We start from the raw sequence: 24,714 nt of genomic DNA, 5'->3' as shown, positions 1-24,714 counted from the left end.
TACAAAGGACAGCCCCACCTTCAGGTTGGCGCAGGTGGAGAAGACACAGGCATCATCTCCGGGCTTAATGTCATTGGGGTTTACCGAGGGCTTGAGAATGCTCTCCGGCTCCACGTCAGGCCCCACTGAGGTTGTAGCTGGGACTGTCGCAGTTTTGGGAACCAGGCTGGCATCTGTTCCATATCCAAAGGCTTGAATTGCATTTCCTGTGGGAATAAAGCAAAGAAAGGAAGCACATCATCACATTGGTTCCACTGGTTTCCTCAGGAGAGCCTGGCGTGCGGGTACTGTTTTCTACTGTGAGTCTACCATCAGTTTTTGATTCTCTGCCCGGCTTCCCTCTTTGTTTTCAGAGGGGTGGGGAAGCAGGTCCTGGTAACATACATAAAGGAACATGAAGGAATTCAGCAGTGAGCCTCAAGCATGGAAATGTCTGGGTTTCTCCCTGGAGAGATCAAGACATGAAGGTGTTCCAAAAGTGTTTTGTCACTGATCCATAGCGCAAATAAGTTTTTTTTTTTTCTTGAAACAGAAAAAATGGAACATACAGAACATGCAGACTCACAATACCAACACCTTGTGTGGCCTGCCTGGAGTGGCTCAGAAATACTATTTGTCAATCATGTTCAATAAGAAAAAAAATCTCTTTGCAAGTTGCAGTGAAACTCATGTACCATTCCATTTAACCTTGATCTGATAAACCCATTCAGATAATTTCAGTAAAGCATGGCTGGACAACCTATTCAGAGGCTGGGCTATTCAGATAGAAAATTATTGTTACTTCAATCATTAAAAAAAACAAGTTCAAAGGTCATTGTTCACAGATGAAGCCATACAGTGAAAGTACATACAGTGAAACAATAAACATGAATGAACAATGCAAGGCAGCAGCATCATGGAGGAGTGGTGAATAAAACGTATGATTGACAAAGCAATAGCTAAGATTTACAGCAGATATTTGTCTATAAAAGTTATTTTGATATCTCCTAATTGTTTAGGAGGGCAAACCAGTTGATGGTTTAGCAACATGTTGTTCACATTTCAAGATCACTGTTCTGAGGCCCTCTTGAAGGAATATATAAGAGTCAGAGAGGGAACTTGTGAGTTTCATCTTTTCTGTTTATTAGTTTTCTTCCTATGAGTGAGTTTGGTGAAACACTCGCTGTCACTCTTTTCACCTAAGCGCTTTCTGAACTTTCAAATGTAAGTTGAAGAAATAAAATATTTTGGATAGACCTCAGAGCCTGACTTCTTGCTGCAGAGTTCAGACAGCATTTTGCTTTCTACTCTACAAGTAGACTGTCTTTACTAAAAACACCCGTTTACATTTGAAACTATTCAGATTAATTTATCAATAAAAAAGTCAGTTGATGCTTTGCCCAAAGTCCTTTACTGTAAATTAAATCTTGCTAATATCTAATGTAATACACAATTCAAAGGGAGGACATGTTTCAAGATCATTCTTTGTGGTTGTCCTTTGAATATGTCAAATTTCCTTCTCTTGTCCTCATTCTTATGCCTAATTTTAGAATCCCAAATGCTCAAAATGCTGTGTAAATGATTAAGATAAACTGCCCAATAGACAACCAGCCCATTAAAAATGTAACAATAGGAAATAGTAGCAATGAGACTTTTATTGAAAAAAAAAAAACCTTTCAGCTTGGTCAGTCATTTATTGATGAGAGGCAGTTATGTATGGGTAAATATCACCAGAGCAGGTGTTTTACTTCTGCTCTATGTGCAGTAGTTAGCACAAAGCCTGGCACATAACTAAAAAAGGCAAATACTTGAAGATAAATCCAGTGTGTACAAGAAATACATACTGAACCCGTGAAAATGTAACTAACTAACCTGTGTTATTTCCGTCCTGTATTATCCACATCATGGAAAAACAAGACTGTGTTGAACTAAGTGCAATAAAAACCAGAAGATCTGCTGTTTTCACAGCTAAAATTTGATGGTTGTAGGGCAGGATTAAATCCCACTATATTTTTTACCCTAGCCCCTTTTTGACTTGAAAATTGGGTCTCCGTTTAGAAATATGGGAACAAAGCCTACTGTTCAATATATACATTTTTTATGCAAGATTAGATACATCAATACACTTCAGCTTTGACGCACACATTCTTTCTTACAGTTTTGCTCGTCCTCTTATTAGAACTTGGAAATAGTTTTATTCTGTTGATGTACTGTACATTGGTTCTTCAATCACAAAGATGGCTGTAGATAGCAGAATATGCATAATAATGGCATGGCTTTCACCCACATCTGGCAGACTCACCAATAAAATGCACAGTGACAACATATGTAATTTTCATGTACATAATTTTCATGACATGTAATTTTCATATGAACACTGAAACACTTGAGTAAGGTGCCATGAGCTACAACAGGGAGCCGAGAAGACCTACTAATAATTAGAATATAGCAAATATGTCCCACAATACTTCTTTCCATTTTATTGATAACAATTTTTGGCCCTTGTACAGTGCAGCATTTATGACATATTTTAAATTGACTAATTTTTTTTTTTTTGCAGTAATGGTACCAGTTTAAGAGCTGGATGTACTACATGAAAAGAGTGGCTAAATCTATTATGATTGAATTGGAACCAGAATGATTGTTTATCCATGGTGTTAACACAGTAGTAAAGTTATAAAGTGTAAAACCCAAACTAAAATTTTGACAGACCACAAGAACAGAGGTAACATGCATAAAATCTTCTGGAATATTCATTCTCTGCCTGAATAAACGGGTATACAACACTATGTTGGACTCACTCAGGCAGGTGTTTTCTCTGAAGTCCCTTAAGAACCTTTCACACTCCTCCTCTTGGTTTCCACTGCCTCGGCATGTGCAATACGGAGAGATGGTGAAGTTGGTATAACTGGCGTCGACGTAGTTAGGAGTCAGGTCCGAACCTGCGCAGCAGAGAGAGAGGCACAAGCAGCCAGTAAATCAGTGTCAGAGCAGTGCAGCCCGTTGCACTGACATACATGCATTGTTGTTCCTGTTGAACGGAGGTGCTGCTCACAATGCTTGAATTAAAACAAACGAAAAAAAAAAATCAAAAGGTGTTTCAGGATCGAACCCAAGGAAATGTTCACTTCGACATACCATACACAAAATACAAAGGTGGACCTTACCAGACAGAGCAATGATTATGACGACAATCAGTTTTCTATTTTACAGAAACAAGGTTCTTCTTAGCAGCTAATCCTTTTATCTTTCAAGTGAATGCCCTGCACTTTTCACATATATTTTTTATTTCTACATTTGCCTTTATGAATAAAATAATCAAAAAACAGACTTCAGCAGGAGAAGATCACGCACCAATCAGCCCAGCGTAAGATGCCAGGCAGGCCTGGTAGTTGTCATTGGGGCAGCTGGTGATAGAGTGAGTCGTCATCTGGCAGTTCATGTGAAAATCAGCCAGTCTTGACCTGGTCAAAGCCAAAGAGAAATGAATGTCAATGCATTTTTTTCCCAAGCCCTCATTCATAGAATACAAAGGAGATGGACAGGCTGTACTGTAAGCCCTCGAACAGCCAAAGGCGGATGCTGACTCCTATGTTCACAACCGCAAGGGCTCAGTTGGGTTGGGTCACATCCATGTGTGTGGTGACGTCCTGTCCTCACACGCTGCTGCCAACTGAGATGGTGATGAGTCAGCAAAGCATTACTTATTCATTTTGCCTTGACCTGCTCCACCTCCCGAGTTGAAAGAGACTGCTGGAGGCCTCTGAACAGACAATGCAGCGCGTCGTTCCTTGCGATGTACTATGAATGAGCCACTAGGAGACATTTTCTCCTCTACACACGTCTCTTTTTATTTCCTTGTTGAAAGCATTTTCACGTGGAGAGTGTACCCTTTCTGTGTTACTTGGAAAAAGTTTGAGTGAAAAAAAATGCAAAAAAAATTTGCTTTTCTTTTTGCAGTTCCTGAGCACAAATGATTCAGGGACATGAAGGCAGACAGCCATTACACAGTTGCGTGCATGTGCTGGCATTTAACCTGTCCCTTTTTTCTCATTAATGCAGAATTCATTCGACCCAAGTAAAGCACCTTCAAAAATGTACCTCACTATCGTTTAACACTTTTATATAAATATTCAATTTTTGCACATCTGTCAAAGGGAAGGAACAATGCTTGTTTTCCTTCCTTCCATGCAACATACACATTTCAGTAAAAAAGTGAAATGCATGCCTGGATATAAAATGAAAAGCTCAGCTTCACACCTCGTCTGCAATCAGAGGTTTTCTGAGCAAGTGACAATCCGTCTAAACCGTAAATGTGAACCCTGACGAGAATTGTTCCCTTATAACTCATGGCTGCTTTCCTGTAGTGGCTGAGGTGTTGATTGGTCCCATTTGAGTTGTGAGTCAGAAGTGAGCCATCTCCGAGATCAGAGTTCAAAAAAAGTACACTGGGCTCCTGACTCACTGCCCTCTCCCCCTGGTCTGCTATTCACAACAGGCTAGCTGAGGAGGCTGGCTTTGGGGCAGCGATTGCGATTGAAGCTGGTGAGATGGAGCCTCGGCGTACTTCCAAAGAGCAGTGGCCGCACGGCGCCCCTCCCCGGTTCAAACGGACTGGAACTCCCTCTCTTAAAGGTCAGCCTTTCTACTCACTTTGCTGCCAGGGCTACCCGGCCTTTCCAGAAGCACTGAAGTGGAAATGTACCTTCTCCCCCCACTGTTGTTCGCATTCTACAATACTACCCCTTCTATTTCATACACACCGGCACACCTGCACTCACCACGTCATTGTCACAAAATCAGAGTGCAATTAATCACAGTGCAACGCCTGTTTTTCCACATGTGAATGCTTAATTCAGAAACAAATCCTCATTTATCCCAGAAAAAAAACAGTGCAGAATGCATACTTCACACTTGTGAGGGGTTTCTCTCCATTAACAAACATAACAGTACTGCCGGCCTATAGTAGGTTATCTCTCTGAGAAAATCAGCCACATGATTCAGACTGTAAAATTTCCAAAACAAACCTCAGAAATGGACTCAATGGCAACTGTTATCCATGTTGCATCACCTGCAGTTCTTGTTATTTGCAGTCACTTTGAAATGGCTGTCCTGGTGGAATTACTGGGACAATAAGCACCGCCGCAATTATTGTGTTTTTACCACCCACCACCATGAGTACTTTTACGGTGGTCCATGGCTTGTGGACCTGGTTTCACAGGCCTCACAGCTGTAATTTCAATCCCACATGTGTTTGTGTCTGTTTGTCTGACTGTCTGCATGTTGAGTTTTTTTTTTTTTGAGATAAGTGTACATTACACACCACTTTACATTAAGGACCCTAATACTGGCCCTGTGTATTTCCTCCTGTGTACATAAATATTGTAGTTGTTACAAAGGCATAATTACATAAGCTACCAATGTAATAGTATGTACAATTGCACAGATATTAGGGACACCTAATGTACGGTGGGACACTACACTAAGTAACTGATGGTTATTCTAGGAATTTGCACGACTCATATACATATGCCTCAATCCTGACCAACACCACATAGCTTCAAATTATATCTCCTACAGCCTCTGTCACTTTTGAGGCATCACCCCTGAACCACAGCTCACTGGTCCTTGTGTTTCAACCATTGCATTTTTTGTTAAGATGAGCAAGAAGTAACTGTGTAATCTCGGTCCCAACACCTACAGCATCTGGCACTGGCCTGGATACAAACAGAATATCGGTGGGCCAGTGAACTGCATTGGTGATATTGCATATGTTAGCTCCACAGCAACTGGGAAGAGGGAAGTATTATACTGGGCTTTAGTTGTGAACTGTTGCTGGGAATTTATCCACCTGAAGATCGCTTGTCCAAATTACCTTATTACACTTTTGTATTCTATCAAAAGCGCATTCCTGTCCTCACAGAAGAATGTAGGTAACAGCTAAACCTATCAATAGCTATAGTTGGTGATCCTAATGACACTCAACACATATTGTTAAAAAGCACCTGAAACCATTTTTTTTTTGTAATTTCAGTAAGGGCTTACATTACTGTGAATTGTACAATTGCTAGATTACCACTTTGAACAGACCACAAAAACACACTGATATATTAAGCGATAAACACATGGATCATAAAGTTGAGACAGGTTACCTCCGCACAGGGTTGTGTTTGTTAGTGTATGCTTACAAACACTGCATTATTCACTGAGTACACAAAAATGAAAAAAAAAAAAACAACTTATTTTTTCACCAAAATCTGCTGTTGATTTGGGGTTCAGAGGTGCATCATGGGAAAGTGGGAGACCCCCACGCTTTGGGCTGTTTAATATTCGTTGCAATTTACACAAGGGTGCATTCATTAGGGCACATTGTCTGCTTGTTTTGGTATTACTGGCATGTAAATGCTCTGTTTAATTAACATACCTCGTAGGAGTATACATGATTTACATGGTTAATTACATCCTTGCTTACTGTTTGAAACAGAATCAAGGTACGGGATATGTAAATTCAGGGTCCCTGAACACAGGGTGGATCAGTTTGAATGTTAAATGTTTATAATCTGCATTAATGCCTCCCACAGGCTCCAGGAGCCAGGGAAAGCAAGTGCTCTACAATGACCTGGCATAACATTACATACGATAGGATTTGACATTTTGCAGATTCCGTAGTTCATCTACACAACAGGATTGCATGGGGGTAGACCGAAGAAGGGAGGGGTGAATGACACAACCACATTGTTCCAAACGGGATTCAAAATCACAACGGCAATGTCCAGGGTCAGTTGTTCTAACCTTGTCACTATGTTACCATCATCCTGTATCTGTGAACGCGCTCCCATTCAAATGAATTCAAATATTTAAATTGGTTCACTACACTTCAGCATAGCTGAATATGTTAAGACCTGCAGCATTCACATTCAATAGCAACATTTGTTGAACCAGGGCATGCATGCTGTGGTTTAAATTAACAAGCTGATGCCATTCACAAAACTGAGGCAGGCAATGAAAAAGAACAATAGGTGAATTGGGGTTATTCTTTCTTACAATGTAAGTGAAAAGGTAATTAAATATCTATTAAGAATTAAATATAGGAACATATGCTATGACTAATGTGATGAAGATAAGTGCTCCACTGGAAAGAACTCAGTGGTGGAGAGAGAAAGAGAACGTGCATAGAAGGTACCTATAGTGCAAAGCCATTTGTATTAGCCTCCATAATTACATCAATGCCCACTCCATTGGCAGTTTAATGAAGCAGAGCAACTCTGGTTTCTTGTTTGTTTTCAGACACTTCTTAGCTCACGCAGGCTGTTGCTTTTTTCCCAGATAAAACTGCTTGCCACTGACAAAAACTGCTTGTTCTTGTCTCTGAAAAAAATTACCCTGGTTAAGCTTTTTTTTTTTTCTTGTCTTTGTCGCTGCTGAGGTCAAAGTTCATAATGTTCACTTGTCTGTGTCAGCGCATACTGTGCAGTATGCAAGCAAAATCAATCAACAACTGTACAACTTACATTTTATATTTTACAAATTCATACAACTTGATATGTATGAAGCAATTCAGGTTATAAATACATGGGATTAATGCCTGAAATCCTGTGGATACAAGTCCTGGGTGCCAGACCTTCCCTACCGATTAGGCCTTACTGATTCCCTGGTAATCATCAAGTCAAGCAAGAGTATCCTGTCACTCACCCGAACACTCTGAGCCCTCACCTGATTTTAGTTCACTGATACTCTTCATATATGAATTATAAATTGTACTGCATCACAGCTGCCCTTCAGCATACTATCAATACTGTCACTTGTGCCACTTAGCCTTGCACAAATGTTAGCCCATCTGGATCGTGGTAAAGAAAGCCTGCTCCACTAACAAGGAATGTTCCGTGGGACGTGTGGGAATGTTCTTGTATGACTCCCGTTTGATTGTGCAATAAATGAACAGGAACCTTAAGGTTAAGTTTGTTTTAATATAATCTCAACTAATGTTGCTAGAAAGTTCCACTTGTTGAAAAACATAGCCAAGGCCACACTGCTGCATTGGAAAATTTGTCTCAAGACCGAGTATTGAATAACTATAAAATGATCAAACAACATGATATAGTGGGGATTCAAATCACAAATGGCCGGATCCATCTGAAATTGTCACTTCATTTTAAATGTGTGTGTGTTGAAAATCTCATGCAAATGCACATGCATATAATCTGGATGAGTTTAGTGAATGCCCAATTAATTAACATCAGCTGTCTTTCTGGTAGCAAGTCTAACAGTTGATCTTTGCAGTTAGTTTCATATAAATACTCATACTGAAATAGTTTCATACAAAATAAATGCATTGCGTTTGGCCGTTATGACATATGACAGCTTACAACTGCTGGGCATAGCGTACCTTTTCTATTTATTTTTCTGTCCAGCTGCCATTTTAATTTAGTAGACTAAATACATGTTTAAGAGAACTTCTATCTGCTTTAGGGCAAAACATGCAGGCGATCGCTTGCTGTTTCAAAGGATGAGCTTTGTTTTTGCAGACAGCAACAGTAAATGCTGCGATTCAATCCTCTTCTGAGGGTTAGAAAGCTGTCTGGAATGTTTGCACAAAAGAACTCCTACATCAAGATAAAGGACACTGCACTGCTTGTGCGATTCTTCCATTACACCTGGGCTGGCCGCTTGGTGTTGAAATTACAGGCTGTCTCCCTTCACAATGTGTTATGATCATTTCAGACACTCAGCTCTGAAGGGCTGCAAAATGAACCCCTGTAAAAGTGGATTCATTTAAAATTTCTGATGGTTAAAACACAGCTATTTGCCCGTGAGCGGAAAATGGCTATCCATTTCTTTTAGCCGTAATGGGAAACCGATGGCTTTTATCTCCAGGACCTTATGACTATTGATGGCCAGCAGTCTTGAGTTTGATGATCTTCTAAAAACCATCTCCACACTGTGGACAAAAACTGCTGAAAAATGCACCAGAGTGATTACTAGAACAGGGTTTCTTTAATAGTGTCCAATACGGACAACACTCGGCTTGTTGCTTTCCATCAGGTGTAAAGGTTTTGTTCTTATTTGATTGTTAGATATTTGAGCGTCCTGCACTTCTCTTTTTTTCTTTTATTTATGTAAATAAAAGTTAAATACAGTCAGATAAATTATTATGATTACTGAATTACATCTGAGCTATAAGTCTGCCTCCCTTTGTCCTGCTCTTTCCCCTTCTTATTTAGCATTTCACTGCTTTAGGCATGTGTACCAACCCTCTCATTTATAACCCTCTGCCTTCTGGCACTTGGGCAGGGTAAAAATGTAAGACCTCATGTATCAAGGAAATATCCCGTGAATTCATTTTGAGACACATTACCATAAATTATACAGAGACTTTACATCAGCTTCCATCAACAGTAGCAACTGTTTTTATTTTCTTTACTTCATTTTTGATTGACAAGAACTGCACATTGGAAGTGCACATGCTGAATGTATCTGAAATGCCCACACGGGGAACTTGTTGAAAAGAGCAGTAAATTGTCACGGATGCATTTTACGCCTTTACGTTTGGGTTGCTTTCCTTGTTTCTTTCATGAAATTTCTTTAGCTTAGCATGTTTGACTGACACAAATCCTTTAAGCAGGTGGGCTACTGCTCCAAAAGGTTGAAAGCATGTGACATAAACTTGCAGAAATATTCTGCAAACAAATAGAAACATCGGACCATACAAACATTTTGACTATTATCCATTTAGCATTACATTCTTAAGAGCTTCTAAAAGCTCCTAAGTGTACTGAGTAAATGTACTGAGACTTCTTCCCACAGATAACCATGGATATATTTTGTGATTCTAATTACATCTGTTAAAAAAAGAAAACAGGAAAAGTATAATGTATGCCCCACACTCTCTGGTTCTGGTAATCATAGTCTGCCATCTTATTCCATCTTTCAAACTGACAAGAGATTGAAGAGAGTCAAGTGCAGTCAAAGGTCATTTTCCACCCTATGGTTCTGCAGAAAAAAAAATTCTCTCAAATATAAAAGAAAACCAGTAGTTTGTTGAGAAGAAAAAGAGAGCAAAAGGCAACAGAGGCAACTTAAATATTGTGAAAACTTCAACTGCTGACAGAGACTTGAAAGTGAAGTACATCAAGCCACCCTTCATTTGAGTTGTCATTATTTGCCTATAAAAGTAGTTTTTTTCTCAATTTGGGACCAAATGGAAAAGTGCTATGGTTCATATTAAAATGTTCTGGTTAGTATTCTTGTTTGACCAAAACATTTCTTTCAGTTTTTGTTTGGGTCACAGAATGTCCTCTCAGCCACTATTGCACTAAAAGCCTGCATGACATGCACTGGCTATTCTCTCGAATACAGGGGGACATTTGTCTCTCCAAGTAACATCAAGGAGCCCCTTTATTTCCAAGTTGGAGGCAATATCATTAATACTTTATTGGGACATGTATTCCAGATCACCAGAACAGATGGTATATTCTCACAAAACCCTCTCTGATGGCCTCAACAGCAATACAGTGGGAAACTTTGCACATGACAATACAGCTCTGTGTTTGATGGCCAAAAGTTTGGAGTGAATTGATTTGGCTGGCATTTTTTTTTGTTTATTTTACAAGTATACTCATATTTTTCAGGTTGATCCTTATATTCTCTATCATATTCTCTTTTCTTTTTGGATAATTAAGTTTTTTCTACAGGGACCATGTATATGCCCTTTTTGGAGAATTACAGCCAGAGAAAGCTGTTGAAAATTGTGTCCGTACCCCCTATTAATTTGTTACTGAGTCTTCCAAGACAATTAAATCTCTGACATCAAAGAAATTTGTCAGGAAATATGGTACGGCCACAGAGGTGATAATAACTACAAAAAGCATGTTCAAGGTTGAAGTAAGTCACTTGTTATAATACAGAATTACTATGAGTCAGCATCTCAATATCCCTGATATGTTGCTGGTACAGTGTGTAATGACAGGACATCAACCTTACATTAATTGATTGTGTTTAAATGGTGGTCCAGTTCTATCTTTATCATATACCAACAATATAAGGGGACAATGCCCTTCAAGCACAGAATCACAATAGGACTCGGTGGGAATAGTGATAATTATGTGCTGGCCCTGTTTGGTCTCTTTTCACCTTCCAATATGACTCAGAATGGATTAATGATTCTGTATAAACTCCAGATCAATGGAGAGATCACAGCATGAGCTGAAACTTTGCCATGGTGATACCTTCCTTATGACCTTGTTTTAACATCAAAAACTGATGAAGACTATATGCTGAATCTCTTAAATGTCCTTGACTTATCTTTTAATATTACATGTGGATCATTCCATATTTACCTATTGTATGTCTGTTTTAAGTTAAAACCATAAAACACAAGTGCAAAGTACTTTTCACTCAAAACTTTAGGGAATCATCTGTCCGGTCTTGGCAACATTTTCAAAACTGGGTCAGATATTGTTTCCGTTCATTCCCTGGGCAAGCAGTGCACCTGAATGAAATCCCCTTAGATGAAGCACACAGTAAATGTGGAGTGTAACAGAAAAGATTAATCAAGGACAGCGAAGTGTTGCATTGATACTGCATGTGATCAATGAGGCTAAACTTACCCTAATTCTGAAACTTTTTTGTTTTGTTTTACTTTTTGTTTGTTTTTTTTTTTACACCATTTTTCACAGAATTCACAAAGATGGAAATCTACCATCACTGGTTTCTACCATCTCTTCTAGTACTGTATTACCCTATTGAGACATACGCTCTTTAAACTTTCTTTAGGAGAAAAAAAAGGACTCATTAAAAGGAGGGAGCAGATAGTTGTCACAGTGACCTTGTGAATTAACTCTCCAGGGCCACTGCAAATAATTAAACAACAAGGAGCTGGTATTTATTCTCCCATCTCTCTCCGCTGTCTAATCACAGTCCCACCACACGCCTCTGGAACCCGGCCTGCCGATCCATACTGCCGCTGCAGAAACACTGACCCTTCTCTACTCCGAAAGGATCGGGGATCGATACCTGATTCCTTGGGATGGCTGATGTATGGACTAGGGTTGCCTATTTATCTGGCTGGGTGGCGTGTTTGGATTAGGCCCCTCTCTACGCTATGCTCCAGTTGCGGTAGTGGAGTAGACTGTTCCCTGTAGCCCTGAGCTATGCTGAAGAGGTCCAGGAGTGGGGGGCTGGAGGGGGGGTTCCTCTCTGAACACCACTACTAGCCATAAATCATGCCACTCATTAGGAAAAGCCCCCCCCCCCAACAATGTAGCAAATTGGATGACTAAAGCAACCCCTGGATTCCAGGCAGACCATGGCTAGGTATCCTGGTTGTTGTGGGAGGATGCTGTGAATTAGTATCACTTCTCAAGGAACAAATGTATGCTGAAGCAAGCCACTTGCCAAATTGTAGGTTTTGGAAAAACATGCATGTGCAAGTGACATGAAGCAAAAATTTATAATGTCATATTTAATGTCTCTTTGTGTTTCCCCTTGAAGACACATACAGTACATGCCGTTCAGCCTAATTGAACACATAGGGAACTTGACCTCTGAGGTGATTTTTTTCTGTAGGGGATAATGCATTGTATATTCTATTCAGAAGACTCAAGTGGGAAAATTGAGGATAGTCACAAGAGCTCAAAAGGTCACTCTGAACACTACACCGCTTGGAATCACACTGTACATATGCTGAGATATGTCTCTGATTTTTCAAGTCAGTCATGCATTACGTAGGAAAGACAGCTCTATAATAGACCCTCTGCCACAGCACTTGATTGAAATAATCTCACTGTATTTGCCCAAGCCAAGAAGCCTCACATGTTAGAAAATAAGTGGAAGATAACATTTAAAAGCTGAAATGTGGCAACCGTGAATGTTGGGCTACAATGTACTGCAGTCGCCCTGTCCTCTAACCCACTCCAGGCACAAAACCAAAATGGCTGACATGGCTGAAGCCCTACAGCGACAATATCTGACTGAAGCTAAATGGATTCACCAGAATTCCATTAGCCAAGAATTCCAGAATTCCATTAGTCAAGTGGTCAGTTACTTCACCGTTTTTCATTTTTTTTTCAATGAAAACCTAAACTAAACTCATCATATACAAAATGACCTTTTTGTGAAAACCTATTGAAGGTAAATGATTTTTTTGTTACCATATGTACCCCCTTAGAGAGTGAAATCAGTTGTATCAGTATGTGGTATGCAGCTGAGCAATATGAATTCCTTCACAATTCAGTAATCCCCAGATTGACACATTCCGCACAAAGAAACTCCTTTACATTCCTTTGCTACTTTACCAAGCACTGTCTTCAGAACGATAAGTGGATTCATATTCAAGACAAATGCAGTCCCAGTGCTGTAAGGTTAATACTGCTGTTTTTGGTTCTTTAATCGCTGCCATAGGAAACTACAGACAACGTGCTGCACTGGGTGTCCCTTTAATAATCCTTTATGCTCTGTGTCGCCTCTGGTTTGATTCCAATTTGTTTGATTAGAGCACTGTTGTCTGGATGCAAATCATTTATTAATTTCTCAAAATGTTTGCATGATTATCTCATCACATAGTATGCATTTAATGCATTCACCTCATTAGCTGAATCACTTATTTGTAGTAATATGGTGATGTGTGCACAATGCCAAGAGGGCTATGCACAGTTTCAGAAGCTCACTTCATTGTCATAGTGAATGACATCATTACAGTATGCATAAAAAATATTTTACTGTTAAAAAAGAACATCTGAATTCCCACTGTTAGTTCACTGTTTAGTTCACTATCTTTGAGTGTCCATAACCATTAAGATCGAATTCCAGTTTAAATGAGCTGTCCCATCTTGTTTCACTGTATCTGCAATGATAATCAATCAAACTCTTTGCTGTACATGGCTTTCCAAGAATAAAACCTACTCCCAACTCTTTAAAAGTGCATAAATTTGTGCTTTCTTCAGATTCAGAACATAAAGAGTTCCCCATCAGGTTAATTGTCTGTGACATACATCATTGTCTAGTATAACCTTTGATCTATCCTTGGCTTCACAGTGGTCTTCTGAGCTAGGACCATGACTCTGGGATCAAAAGAAATGTATTAGATACCCAGATACTCCAGACTATCTGTCTTCCTACCACACAAATGGCACAAGGAAAGTCATGGAGAGGCAAGTGTTAATTGAAGGGTGCCCCATTAAATTAAACTGAAACACAGTAAAAGTGATATACTAATATGCCGTTCAGCCTAATTGAACACTGTCTCCTCAATTAAGCAGCCAGTCTTCACTCTTTCTTTCTAATTGCAAGCTTTCTCTGAGCACCCACAATTAATTTCCTGGCAAAGTTACAAGGCTGCATAATAAACCTCAGCCAGGGGTGCAGGCTGCACTCTCAAAACTTCTACCCTTTTCTCTGTCGCTCCATCAGCACTTTCACGTTCCATACAGGTAAAATGATACCCTCATATTTTAAATTATGCTATGAACATATGAGCAGATGTCGTGAAAGAAATAGCTGTAGTAAAACAAGTGGTTGTAGAAGTGCAACATTCCTAATGGTCAGCCACTTCCAAATTAAAGATTTAAGATTTTAGGATTTTTCTCTATTAAGATAAAAAGGCTAAGATTTTTTCAATACTGTCTCTCTCTCAGAATGAAATGGTATGTTGTCTCACAAACCTAGAATGGCACCATGTCCTCCAATGTATCACTAATTACATGGTATTGACCTTGGCTTTTGATTGGTCATTAAATATGCATCACTCTCTTCTGATTCAGATCAGGCTCTTCAAATAAGCATAATGGCTTGATGAAAAAGGCCTATGCTATCAAAACAAATTGCTGTCTCTCCAGTCACTCATACCGTTCAATGTGATGTGCTCATGGTCCTGGAGATGACAGTAGTTAAAAAAAAATAATAATATCTCTGCCCATGTTACACATTCACACAAACAAGTGAACACAAACTAAAATCTGGTCACCTGCAAAGAGGGTCTAAGCGGCAGGTCTTCCTCAGTTCCAGGCAGTTGGGCTTGACCTTCTCCTCGTAGGCGCACGAGGGGACGATGGTCTGCCGCCTCCTCTCCGCGCAGGCCTTGTCCCGGCAGGAGCAGAAGAGCAGGCGGTAGCTGTACTCGGTCTGCACGCGGTCAAAGAACTGCCGCAGGGCCTTGTGGCACCGCTTGCGGTTGCAGGGCTCCGGGGCCTGCTGCATGGGCGTGGCCTTGTTGCAGGTCGAGATGTAGAAGGAGCGCTGCCGTTTGCAGGTGTCATTCAGGTTGCACGCCTTGGTTGCATCCAGGCAGGGGTTGCAGGGTTTGCCCGAGTCCGAGCAGTGGTTCCCCTTTACGGTGGCGGAGTCCATTCCTGCTGGAGCGGGAAGACATTGAGTGTTCCTGTGTACAGGGTGCTGTTCAAAACAGAGGCACATCAAAGCACTGCACAGACTAAGAGAATGAGATTAAAAGATTATTCCGCTGACAAGCATTGGCATATTCCCATCTGCTTTTGTTGCTCTCTCTCTGATGGGTGGAGAGATGGGATTTAAAAAAAAAAAAAAAAACTCAATAAAGTGTGAGCTGTTTGCGATTGACATGAAAATTTCTGATATGTGCTGCCAGTTCTAGCATTAGATTGCTTCACGAGAGTTATGTAGGTTGATTAAATATTTATCTGAACAAGGCTTCTTATTGAATCTTTGATTCTGAGTATCTTCGTGTGAAAAGTGAAAAAGCGCCTTGCTGTATGGTTGTGTTGAGGACAGTGGGGAGCGGAAAGTACGCTCAGTGAACCACGATGTTCAACAAGCAGATGTGTGTCCATCCTCTGTAGCTGTCCTACCACGCCACTGTATTAAACAGCTTGCATACAAAAGGAACGGAAAGTAAAAGCAAGAGCATGGAGTACATGATAGGCATTAAACTTGTAAGTACAGAGATGTTCTTTGCACATTAAACAGCTCATAATATGCTATTGTGTCCCATAAGTGCTATAATTTTCATCAAATTCTTTTTCACTTCCAAATAATATGCTATGCTATTGAAGCGAAGCAAATCAGTGGAGCCTAACTGGAGACAAACATACAAAAATAGAAAATCCACATTAAGTACACTTCTGTGATGTTGCTTCTGAGAGCTCACTCTTTTCTCTTGAAAATGCTCAGCCTTTGGATGTACTAAGGTAAATGCTGAAGGAGAAGTTGTGCAATTAATTTTGCTGCATAGGCTTTATGAAGTACTAAGACGGCTGAAAGCACCAAGGAAACACATCATTATGTTTGCACAGAGGAAAATCAACTAGAAGTGTTTTTGAATTTTGTGAAGGTCAGTAGCAAATCTTGTGATCCCTGCGTTGTTTCTGACCTTGGCTGGTGCTTCTATATTCATGCATAGGAAATCTATAGAGAATGCACCTAATAAAACCTTCAGAGGGTTGATTTAACTTTGAAGACAGATGGTTTTACAAGGATGTGGTGAAGGAAGGTCCAAAAGGAGACTTAGCGGGATTTTGTACTGGGAGTTAATTACTGATGTGAAAAGCCGTCAAGGTGCTGCATTACGGATGTGTGAGTTCCGCATGTCGAACTATCCAACAATCAATGAAAGACTAATATAAAAAACTAATACACAGTCTTTTTTATTAATGTTAGTGGATTGTACAAAAGTAGGCTAGTTTTACCAGCAATTTTATCACCCCCCCCCCCCCCCCCACACACACACCACCTCTCTGATTTTAATGTGTTTTTGTATATTACCAGCAACTGTACTTGAGGATGAATTTTTCTCTTAAATACATATCCAAGCATCAAGGTAACTGACAACACAACAACTTGATAAAACAACTGGAAATCAGTGTTTCTCCCATCCTCTGATTTTTTACATTATTGCATATGCACTTCAACTGTTGCTCAAATTCGAATTTACCTTAAAGATAAAAATCCTTAAACTATGGAAGCAGGGAGGAAAACCTCCCCCATATCTTATTTATGGAACGCTCATCAGTAGGAGGATACTCTGTATACTCAAGTCAAAATCGATAATTCAATACGTCTGAATCAATTTATCATGTATTACTCAATTAGATATGTTTCAGAACTCTCACATTCTCCTGCATTATTCAACCAACATTATTTAAGCTTGCGGAAATTTTACTTTCCACACATTTGATTGTTCATTAGCAACTAATAAGCACTTAATTGATGTGTCATGCTTGGTCACCCAAAAGAGAGTTTGCCGAAAACCCTCACTCATGTATCCATTTCCTAGAAAATTAACAACCAAAAGAAGTCTTTTCTTTCAAATGCTTTTGTGTCATATCATTTTAAATGCAACTGCATCATCTAAATATCTACCCTCAGGATTGTGAGCCGCAACCCAGCATGGCTGAGGTATTGTGCTGGGATTAGGAGATCTACCACTGCCTCCCTGGGTCTACACTGACTCACGACTATAACTGTGCCTGAAATTGTATGATTAGTCAATATATTTAGTTAGGACTGAAAGGTGTTTGCAAAATATGTTTTTTACTTACAGAACTCGCTGCTGCATCTTAATTTGAAAAAAATCAGTGCTCCTAAAAAAGGAGTGCTCCAAAAAGCCTGTTATAAAAGCAACATACTTGTAGTTTTATGTAATTCACTTGGAGACATGAGCGAGTCTACATCAGACCCCTACTTTCATAATGACTTTGATAAGACCACATAATGCACTGTAATGACATTTTCTCGCTTTCTTTCTCTCAGCATGTCAGCTCTGCTAGCACAGAGGGTTTAGCTATGTAATTATTAAATATGCTTCTGAATCCTAGGATGTCTTCCACTGTATGAAATTAATGTTTGGCCACACAGCTAGTCTCCATGACAGTGGTTTGCCTTCAAGGTTGTTGTACTGGAGAAACAGTGCGCGTGGCCCGGTGGCTGTACAATAGCTTTGCTTAACACCACAACAGATGTGGTCCTTTTTCAGTGAAAACATATTGGAATCAAATGGATGTGTGATTCAAAGTAAATTCCAATGAACATATGGAATCGCAGCTCTGCTGAGACTGCCAAAGGACCGCTGCATGCGGAGACAAATGAGAGCAGTACACTAAACATTGAAATGTATTCTTCAAACAAAAATGACTATACCAGTCACTGAACCCTCGACCAGTTGGTGGCTTGGTGAAAATAAATTGCTTGTGGGAGTAGGAACAACACAGGTATTATTTAGCAGCATAGGTAAACAAGGATTTCAGACAAACTTCAGAAAGCCCTCAGGACAAAAAGAGAAAAGGTGACGAGAAGGAACTACAAATGTATCAAGTGACAGAAAGCAGGAGATTTTCGTGCACTTCTAGCCACAGCCGCTTCAAAAGACTTTCAAAGGACTTGCAAATGACTATCAAAGGATGTCCTGGAATGGTGTGGAGTACATGACAGAAACACAAATCTTATCATGAGCACCATCTTATCATGACCACTGTCATATTATCTGAAACGGTGGGGATACGTTTTTAGTATATTAGCCAATTCTTCTCAGTTTCTGCTCCTTGCTCGTTTACTAACCATTGGTGCAGTTCTCTGTTTAATATAAGCAGACTCTCAGTGAACATGCTTCAGATCTCTGCGGCCCCAGCTTCTTTGTTCATTAAATTAGGTTTACTTATATCATTTAAGTGACCAAATGCTGTGATTTCAAACTGAGCAATTTCGTCTTTCTATCACAGTCTTCAAAACAGCACCAACATCATACTCAGTACAATTATTTTAGCAGTCTGACAGCCGTTGTCAACCTTTCCTTGAAAAGACTTTCATCTGTAAATCTGTAAGCTATAAATCTGTACAGTATGGCTTATATAGGCAACTTCCAAGTATGCATATATAAAATACTGACTTAAAAGGTTTTTTTTTTACTTTAAATTTCATAAATACACTCTGACCACAGTTTATGTGTGCCTATGATATTTGTATTGAAAAGTCAATAAGAGTAAAGAGGATTATATTGCTGCCGTTGAGTAAATGGAGTTTATGTAATGCTACGTAAGCAAGAGCATTGATTTGCCTCCATACAAATAACTTGAAACGGTGCCTCAACGTGCACAGCCCAGATAAAGTATTCTAGCAGACCACACTGATGACCATTGTTTATGTCTGCTCCACTTATGTGCATTTTTATTACTTATGTCCTTTTATTACTACTGTGACTATCTCTCTCACATTTGTTTTTATGGTCTGTCATATTCAGCACTCTATATTCCAATACAGTACAACATATTAAATTATGCAATAACTGGTAGAACATGCTTAATTTTTTGTACGTTTTCACTCTGAAAAAATATGATTGGTCACATCAGCAATGAACTCAAACTAGTGACAGTGAGGCGTACTGAAATATGAAAAGGAAGCTACGAATTGGTCAATATTTTGGAGAAATAACGTGTTGCATAACATGCAGTAATGGCTTGACTCTGACCATTTCAAAGTAGAGCAGGTTCCTGCACAAGGACCTTTCTCTTCTCTGTGCTGCACTCACCACTAGAGTAGCAGAGGTCGTAAATGAGGTGTGAAATTGGTTGTTAAGTATGTACATAAAACACCACCCGCCGTCTGGAGGTCAAAGGGACTTGTAATAGCGTGGGTGTCCTTTGCATACATAAACAACAGCTTAAGGGAGATATATGCTGGGGACTAGATAAGTAACAAGGGTCAGTTCTAGTATTGCATGCCAAAAAGTGGTTTATGGATTTCATAAGAAAAAGCTAAAATTGAAGATACATAATTATAGTGCCATTTTCATTATAACCCATGTGTGATGTTTGTCAACAAATAAAATAAATGTACCTTTCAATTAAATTAAATTTGCTTTTGAATTTGGATTAAAATGATCAACATGCAGAAGGTCTTCTGAGTAACTCACTGGCCAAGGCATTTGCGTTGAACTCAAGATGAGCGCTACAGCTCAGGTTCAATCCCAGCCTTGCCATTTTCTTATGGGCAGCCCACAGCAGCAGAGCAAACTGGCTTCATTCTGTCAGGGAATATGGGTGGATAGGTCAGCCAGGGTCTCCTCGATTCACCGCTCTGAGGCACCATGTGATTCATCGGGTGAGTTGCTCCACTGTAGTGTGCCATGTGACCTGTAGTGTGAAAAACTGCCATTGGCTGAGTGTGAGTCTATCAGAGGATTGTGTTTCTGTTGCTTATCGGATGCTGTGGTGGTTTGTTGTTGTGAGGCAAGCCTAACATACAATTGTTAATTCCAAAATAGCGTTGCATAAAGCGGGAAAGGCAAAAAAAAAATACGTTTAACAAGCAAGGAAAACAGAATGAAGGATGGGATAACAGTTTCATATGTCCTCTACCCTGTTTTCAAAAAAAAAAAGTATATTATGTGTCCACCTGCGGATGCGGATACTAAACAAGATGCAAAGACACCGTGACAAAAGGAGACAATAACAAAGAGGGATTCATTTCTCCCTGTCGTTCGAGTGAACTGATCTCTCTGTTTCTCTTCTGCGTGTTGAGGTGAGCTATGTATGCTTCAAAGTGGTTTCAGCACCAACTTTGTTGCAAAGAGGAGCTTGTAAAAGATTACCACCCATCTAACAAGGTGTCAAGAGTGCTGGCTAGAAGTACAGAAAATTACCCTGATTAAGCAGATTTTGTTTGTTCAAAATATTCGCTGGAAAAGAATGATTATGTTGACCATTAAAAGTGTTGATTGATATCAATGAGTTTTAGATAAGCACACTAAAGCTAATGCACACAGCTAATGTTCTTCTCCTTTTTTAATCAAACTTGCAATGTGATTAGGTGGAACTACAGCCCACACGGATTTGTCCCCGGTGCACTTCATTGCTGCACATTCTTGCAATGAATCTTTCTAGTGTGAATGAGGCAGCAGTGTTAGCAATAACCCATGAGCACTGGCAACAAAATCCCCCTAGGATACTGATATAATTATTCAGAGGCCTTCTACGCTCTTGCTTATAAAGTTGTTGAAATGCACCCTTTCCTAATGTTTGTTCCTTAATTTGCAAACATCCAGTCTCAGCACTGTATCATCCCTCAGCTGAATTCCTTCCCTTTTGAGTTAGCAAACACGATGGTTAATATAGCTTAGTTTTTAACCATTACTGAGTTGTGTGAGCACAGCACAGAAGTACAGAAACTCTGCTGAATGTGAATGTGGAACTGATCAAGTGTGCACTGCCAATGAAATTACTTGTTTCTCAATTTTATAGTAAATTAACACACAAGACGGAGAGAGAAAAACATATACAGTAGTTTCTTATAAAAAGAATACATATAGTAATGCTGTGTGCTCACTGAGCAAGTGATTATTTGAGATTTGTTACTGTTTTTTGGTTTTTTTTTTGGTTTAACTTAAGTCAATACTCAGCTGAGGACTGAAATGAATCAGCAAAACCAAGCTGTTTTCTTTGGTTTCGAGGTTGGTGGGTCTCACAACTTCCATTTTCACATGTGAATAGAGACAAAAAAGGGTGAGAAGTGTGAAGTTGCAAGTGCCTACAGAGCCACAGTCCATATGATACTCTATGACATGGAGCTTTTCCAACAGAAAAGTGAGGCCCTGAGCTTTGTGCAGGGCTGTAACATTTCAGCCGTCATTAAAGCACCCGTAATGGAATGCATCACGGTGGACTGCCTGACCAGCTGAGTAAAACCAATTAGCCTTGGCTCCAGGAGAATTAAACAATAAACACTTCCGACCCCTTGTTGTTGACCTGCTTGTAGCTAGAGAATCAAGAACCTGGCTCTGGGGCAGGCGTGCGTTTTAAGAACTAAGTGGCTATTAGACTTTTCAGGATTCCCTTTTTACCTGCACTCTTTTAGCATACATTTTTTGAAGTAGAGGAGAATTTGTGTTGAAAACTCCAGTGAAGACAAAACAAGCCTTCTGGCTAAGAAACAAGAAAGTGAAGGCCCTTAGCAAGGATCAGAGACTGGATGCTGGACCGTTGAGACCAGGAGCAGGTTAAAGAATGGGTCAGCAGAGTGCTTCGGATCGGGCTCTGTGGGAGGACTGACACCTACAGGGGAGAGTGTACCTAAACAAAGCCAAGCCCTGGTGGAGCCATCGTCCATAATCCCCTAGGCTCACAGTGATGAAGTGCAGCTGCAAAATCCCACCTGGCCATCATAAGATGCCAATTATGGCCACCGGGGGTCTGGAATGGAAAGAAAATAAGCAAGCAAAAAAAAAGATTTCTCTGAGGGTGAGGTGCTGTTGTAGAAAGAATACCTTGGAACTCATTGAGGCCCTCTGATGAGAACGCAATTCATCTTCAGGGAGTAACACAAGAAGGAATGCCAATTCTTGTGGTGTTTGGATTAAAGTAAAAGGGGGAAGGCTCGTCATGCTGCTTCTGCTTCATTCAGCCCAGCTTCCCTCTTCTTTTGGTCCATGACACAAAACACTACTAACTAGACTGACATTGGGTTGACATAATGCCCATTTGCTGATGGCTTAATTAAATGCTTGTTTCAAATGAAAGTACCCCTCTCTCTGCAGTACCCCTCTGTACAACACTGGGTAGCTTTGGAATCAAATACTTTCCTTCCTGTCCCTAAAATCCCAAAAGGTGACACCCAAAACTGTCTATATCCTTTTCTATAATTCTGTTCACAGACAGATACAAAGTGGTGATCACATAACATTTTCTATGCTGGTGGCAACGGTGGTAACATTACACAAAACATATGCAGTATTGTATTGTGGATTTTGTCTTTCAAAGCACATAAGCAGCCAATCAGAATCAAGTACTGATCCCAATCCACAATCTGTGTGTGTACATATATAGCAAGGCATTACAAATCCACTGCATAAACACAGTAATAGCTGGCGGCGCAAGGCTCCCATGTGTTCATTCTATTGCACAGCTGAAAGAGACAAATTTAGACATTATAGAGGAAGCCATGATGTGGATTTTGGTATTTCAGACTGATGCTGAATGAGGATTAAGACATTGTCTCTAACTGCACTTCTGTTTTTTTTTTTCTTTTCATATTTATCATGCTGAAGTCAGAGGGCTGAGGGTTCAGCCCTGGCCGAGCACAGCCGTGGGCTCAGTGCATGTTATATATAATCAGCAGGTGTGCCAAAGTTTTGATTGAATCTGGCCTGTGCTATGCATGCTTGTTAGAAAGTGTTTAGCCCAATGCCCCGTGGCTGATCTCAAGCATGTCCTCATCATTTTCATAATTCATTATCTCATGCTTGAACTCCTTGAGGAACAACAAACTGTGGAGAGGACCATACTTTTCGGGAAAAAAATGGAAAATTCCATATTCTATACAGAAGTAATAATCATGTTGTTTCTTTGACAGGAAGAGGGTTTCACAGAATCTCTTGCATTGTCCTTACCTTATGCTGTTTCCGTCTTCTTATTTACATGGGAAATAGTTTGACATGTGAGAGAGGTCTCATTAAAGGTTCATACATGGACAATGCTATCAAAGTGTGTGTGAAGCTCATAGCTCCGTCTTTCAGCATTGCATTTGTGTACCTCACAAGTGGAGAATTTTATTTATCTCTTAGTCCCTCTGTGCCTTCCAGTTCACACATAATGGTGCAGATAAGGAGATGAACAAAAAGGTCTTGCTTCATACTCATACCAATAGCGCACGTCTACTCAACAGACATTTAATAGACATGTACACTTTTGCCATGAATACAGCACTTGTATATTTTTTTCCCCACTTTTATCACAGACGTTTTTTAAAAGCAGCATACCACAGAAGACGGAATGCCTATCACAGAAGGCTACAATCAGCTAAGCTAAGACACAGTTTATCTATGTAAATAAAAAATGATTTGGAGCATTTTGTCATTTGTGGCTTTATGATTAGGAAAAAGGGAGCTTTTACAAGTGTGTTTCATTTTGCAACTCATTCAGACTTTGGAAGAAGCAGCAATTTTCACATTCAGTAAAATAATATAAGGATGGCTGAAAAGCCAAACAACAACAAATGTTGCTCAAGTAAACATTCAGCAAAGAAAATGCATTGTGTATACATAACACAACTGCGCTCTGGAAAAAGATGTCACTTACAGTATGCCAAAAAAAGTAAGACAATAAAGTTAAACTATGTACAGCTCAGACAACATTTCCGCTGGTGAAAGTGATAAAGGAGGCATCTCAGGAGAATTTTCTGTGTTGGAATGTCTGTGTTTCTTGTACATGTGTGCTTTGTTTTTTCTTTGAATGGAAGAAAGGATAGAAAAGAATGCAAAATTCTCTCTCAAGACTGGCAGCGAAGTGCACCTCCTCTAACCTGCTGTGTGCTTTCTCAGTTGTTTGATTTTCATGCAGAGACAGTGCTATCCCAACAGCTGGACCCAAGGAACATTCTTTTTCTTTCTTTTTTTTTAAAAATATGAAAGGCCTTACAAAACCAATAAAACATTGTTGTGCATAGGCCATGGTAGCACTGTAGTGCTTTTCACTGCCTGACTCTCTCTATGGGCCTGGCTTTACAATAATGGCTGTGTGGGTTGTTCTTTCCTTGTCAGTTGTTTGCTTATTTCTTCTTCATGTGAAAAGAAGAGAAATGGGGAACATGAAGCCAGGGTTTTCAAGGGCAGCATGCCATATCCAGGACTTCTATGAAGCAACAGGAATTCCACTGCAATCTGTGCACACCGTCCTAATTAAGCCGGTGTGCTGTGGATTTCCATATCATTTTTATGTAGTGCATGACGTCTGCATAGTTATTTATTCATTCAGAATGTACTGGCTGCTATACCTTGGATAA

General features: G+C 39.8%; 1 protein-coding gene across 2 annotated transcripts in view; it reads right to left on the bottom strand.

The window, feature by feature from the left end:
• LOC118776398 (GDNF family receptor alpha-2-like) overlaps positions 1-24,714 on the bottom strand; it is a 68,748-nt gene that overhangs the window by 10,659 nt on the left and 33,375 nt on the right. Inside the window, exons 4-7 of one of the 2 annotated variants that reach the window (XM_036526729.1) lie at positions 14,939-15,323; positions 3,334-3,443; positions 2,781-2,921; positions 19-206 (exon numbers count right to left, since the gene is read on the bottom strand). In XM_036526729.1, the coding sequence (XP_036382622.1) occupies positions 19-206; positions 2,781-2,921; positions 3,334-3,443; positions 14,939-15,323 (824 nt within the window). The remainder of the gene's footprint in view (positions 1-18; positions 207-2,780; positions 2,922-3,333; positions 3,444-14,938; positions 15,324-24,714) is intronic. The other variant, XM_036526730.1, reaches the window with a different exon arrangement.

The sequence above is a fragment of the Megalops cyprinoides genome, chromosome 4 (genome assembly GCF_013368585.1).
Source record: "Megalops cyprinoides isolate fMegCyp1 chromosome 4, fMegCyp1.pri, whole genome shotgun sequence".
Lineage (NCBI taxonomy): Eukaryota > Metazoa > Chordata > Actinopteri > Elopiformes > Megalopidae > Megalops > Megalops cyprinoides.
Note: the sequence above shows the minus strand (reverse complement) of the source record. Positions and strands in the feature narration are given on the sequence as shown.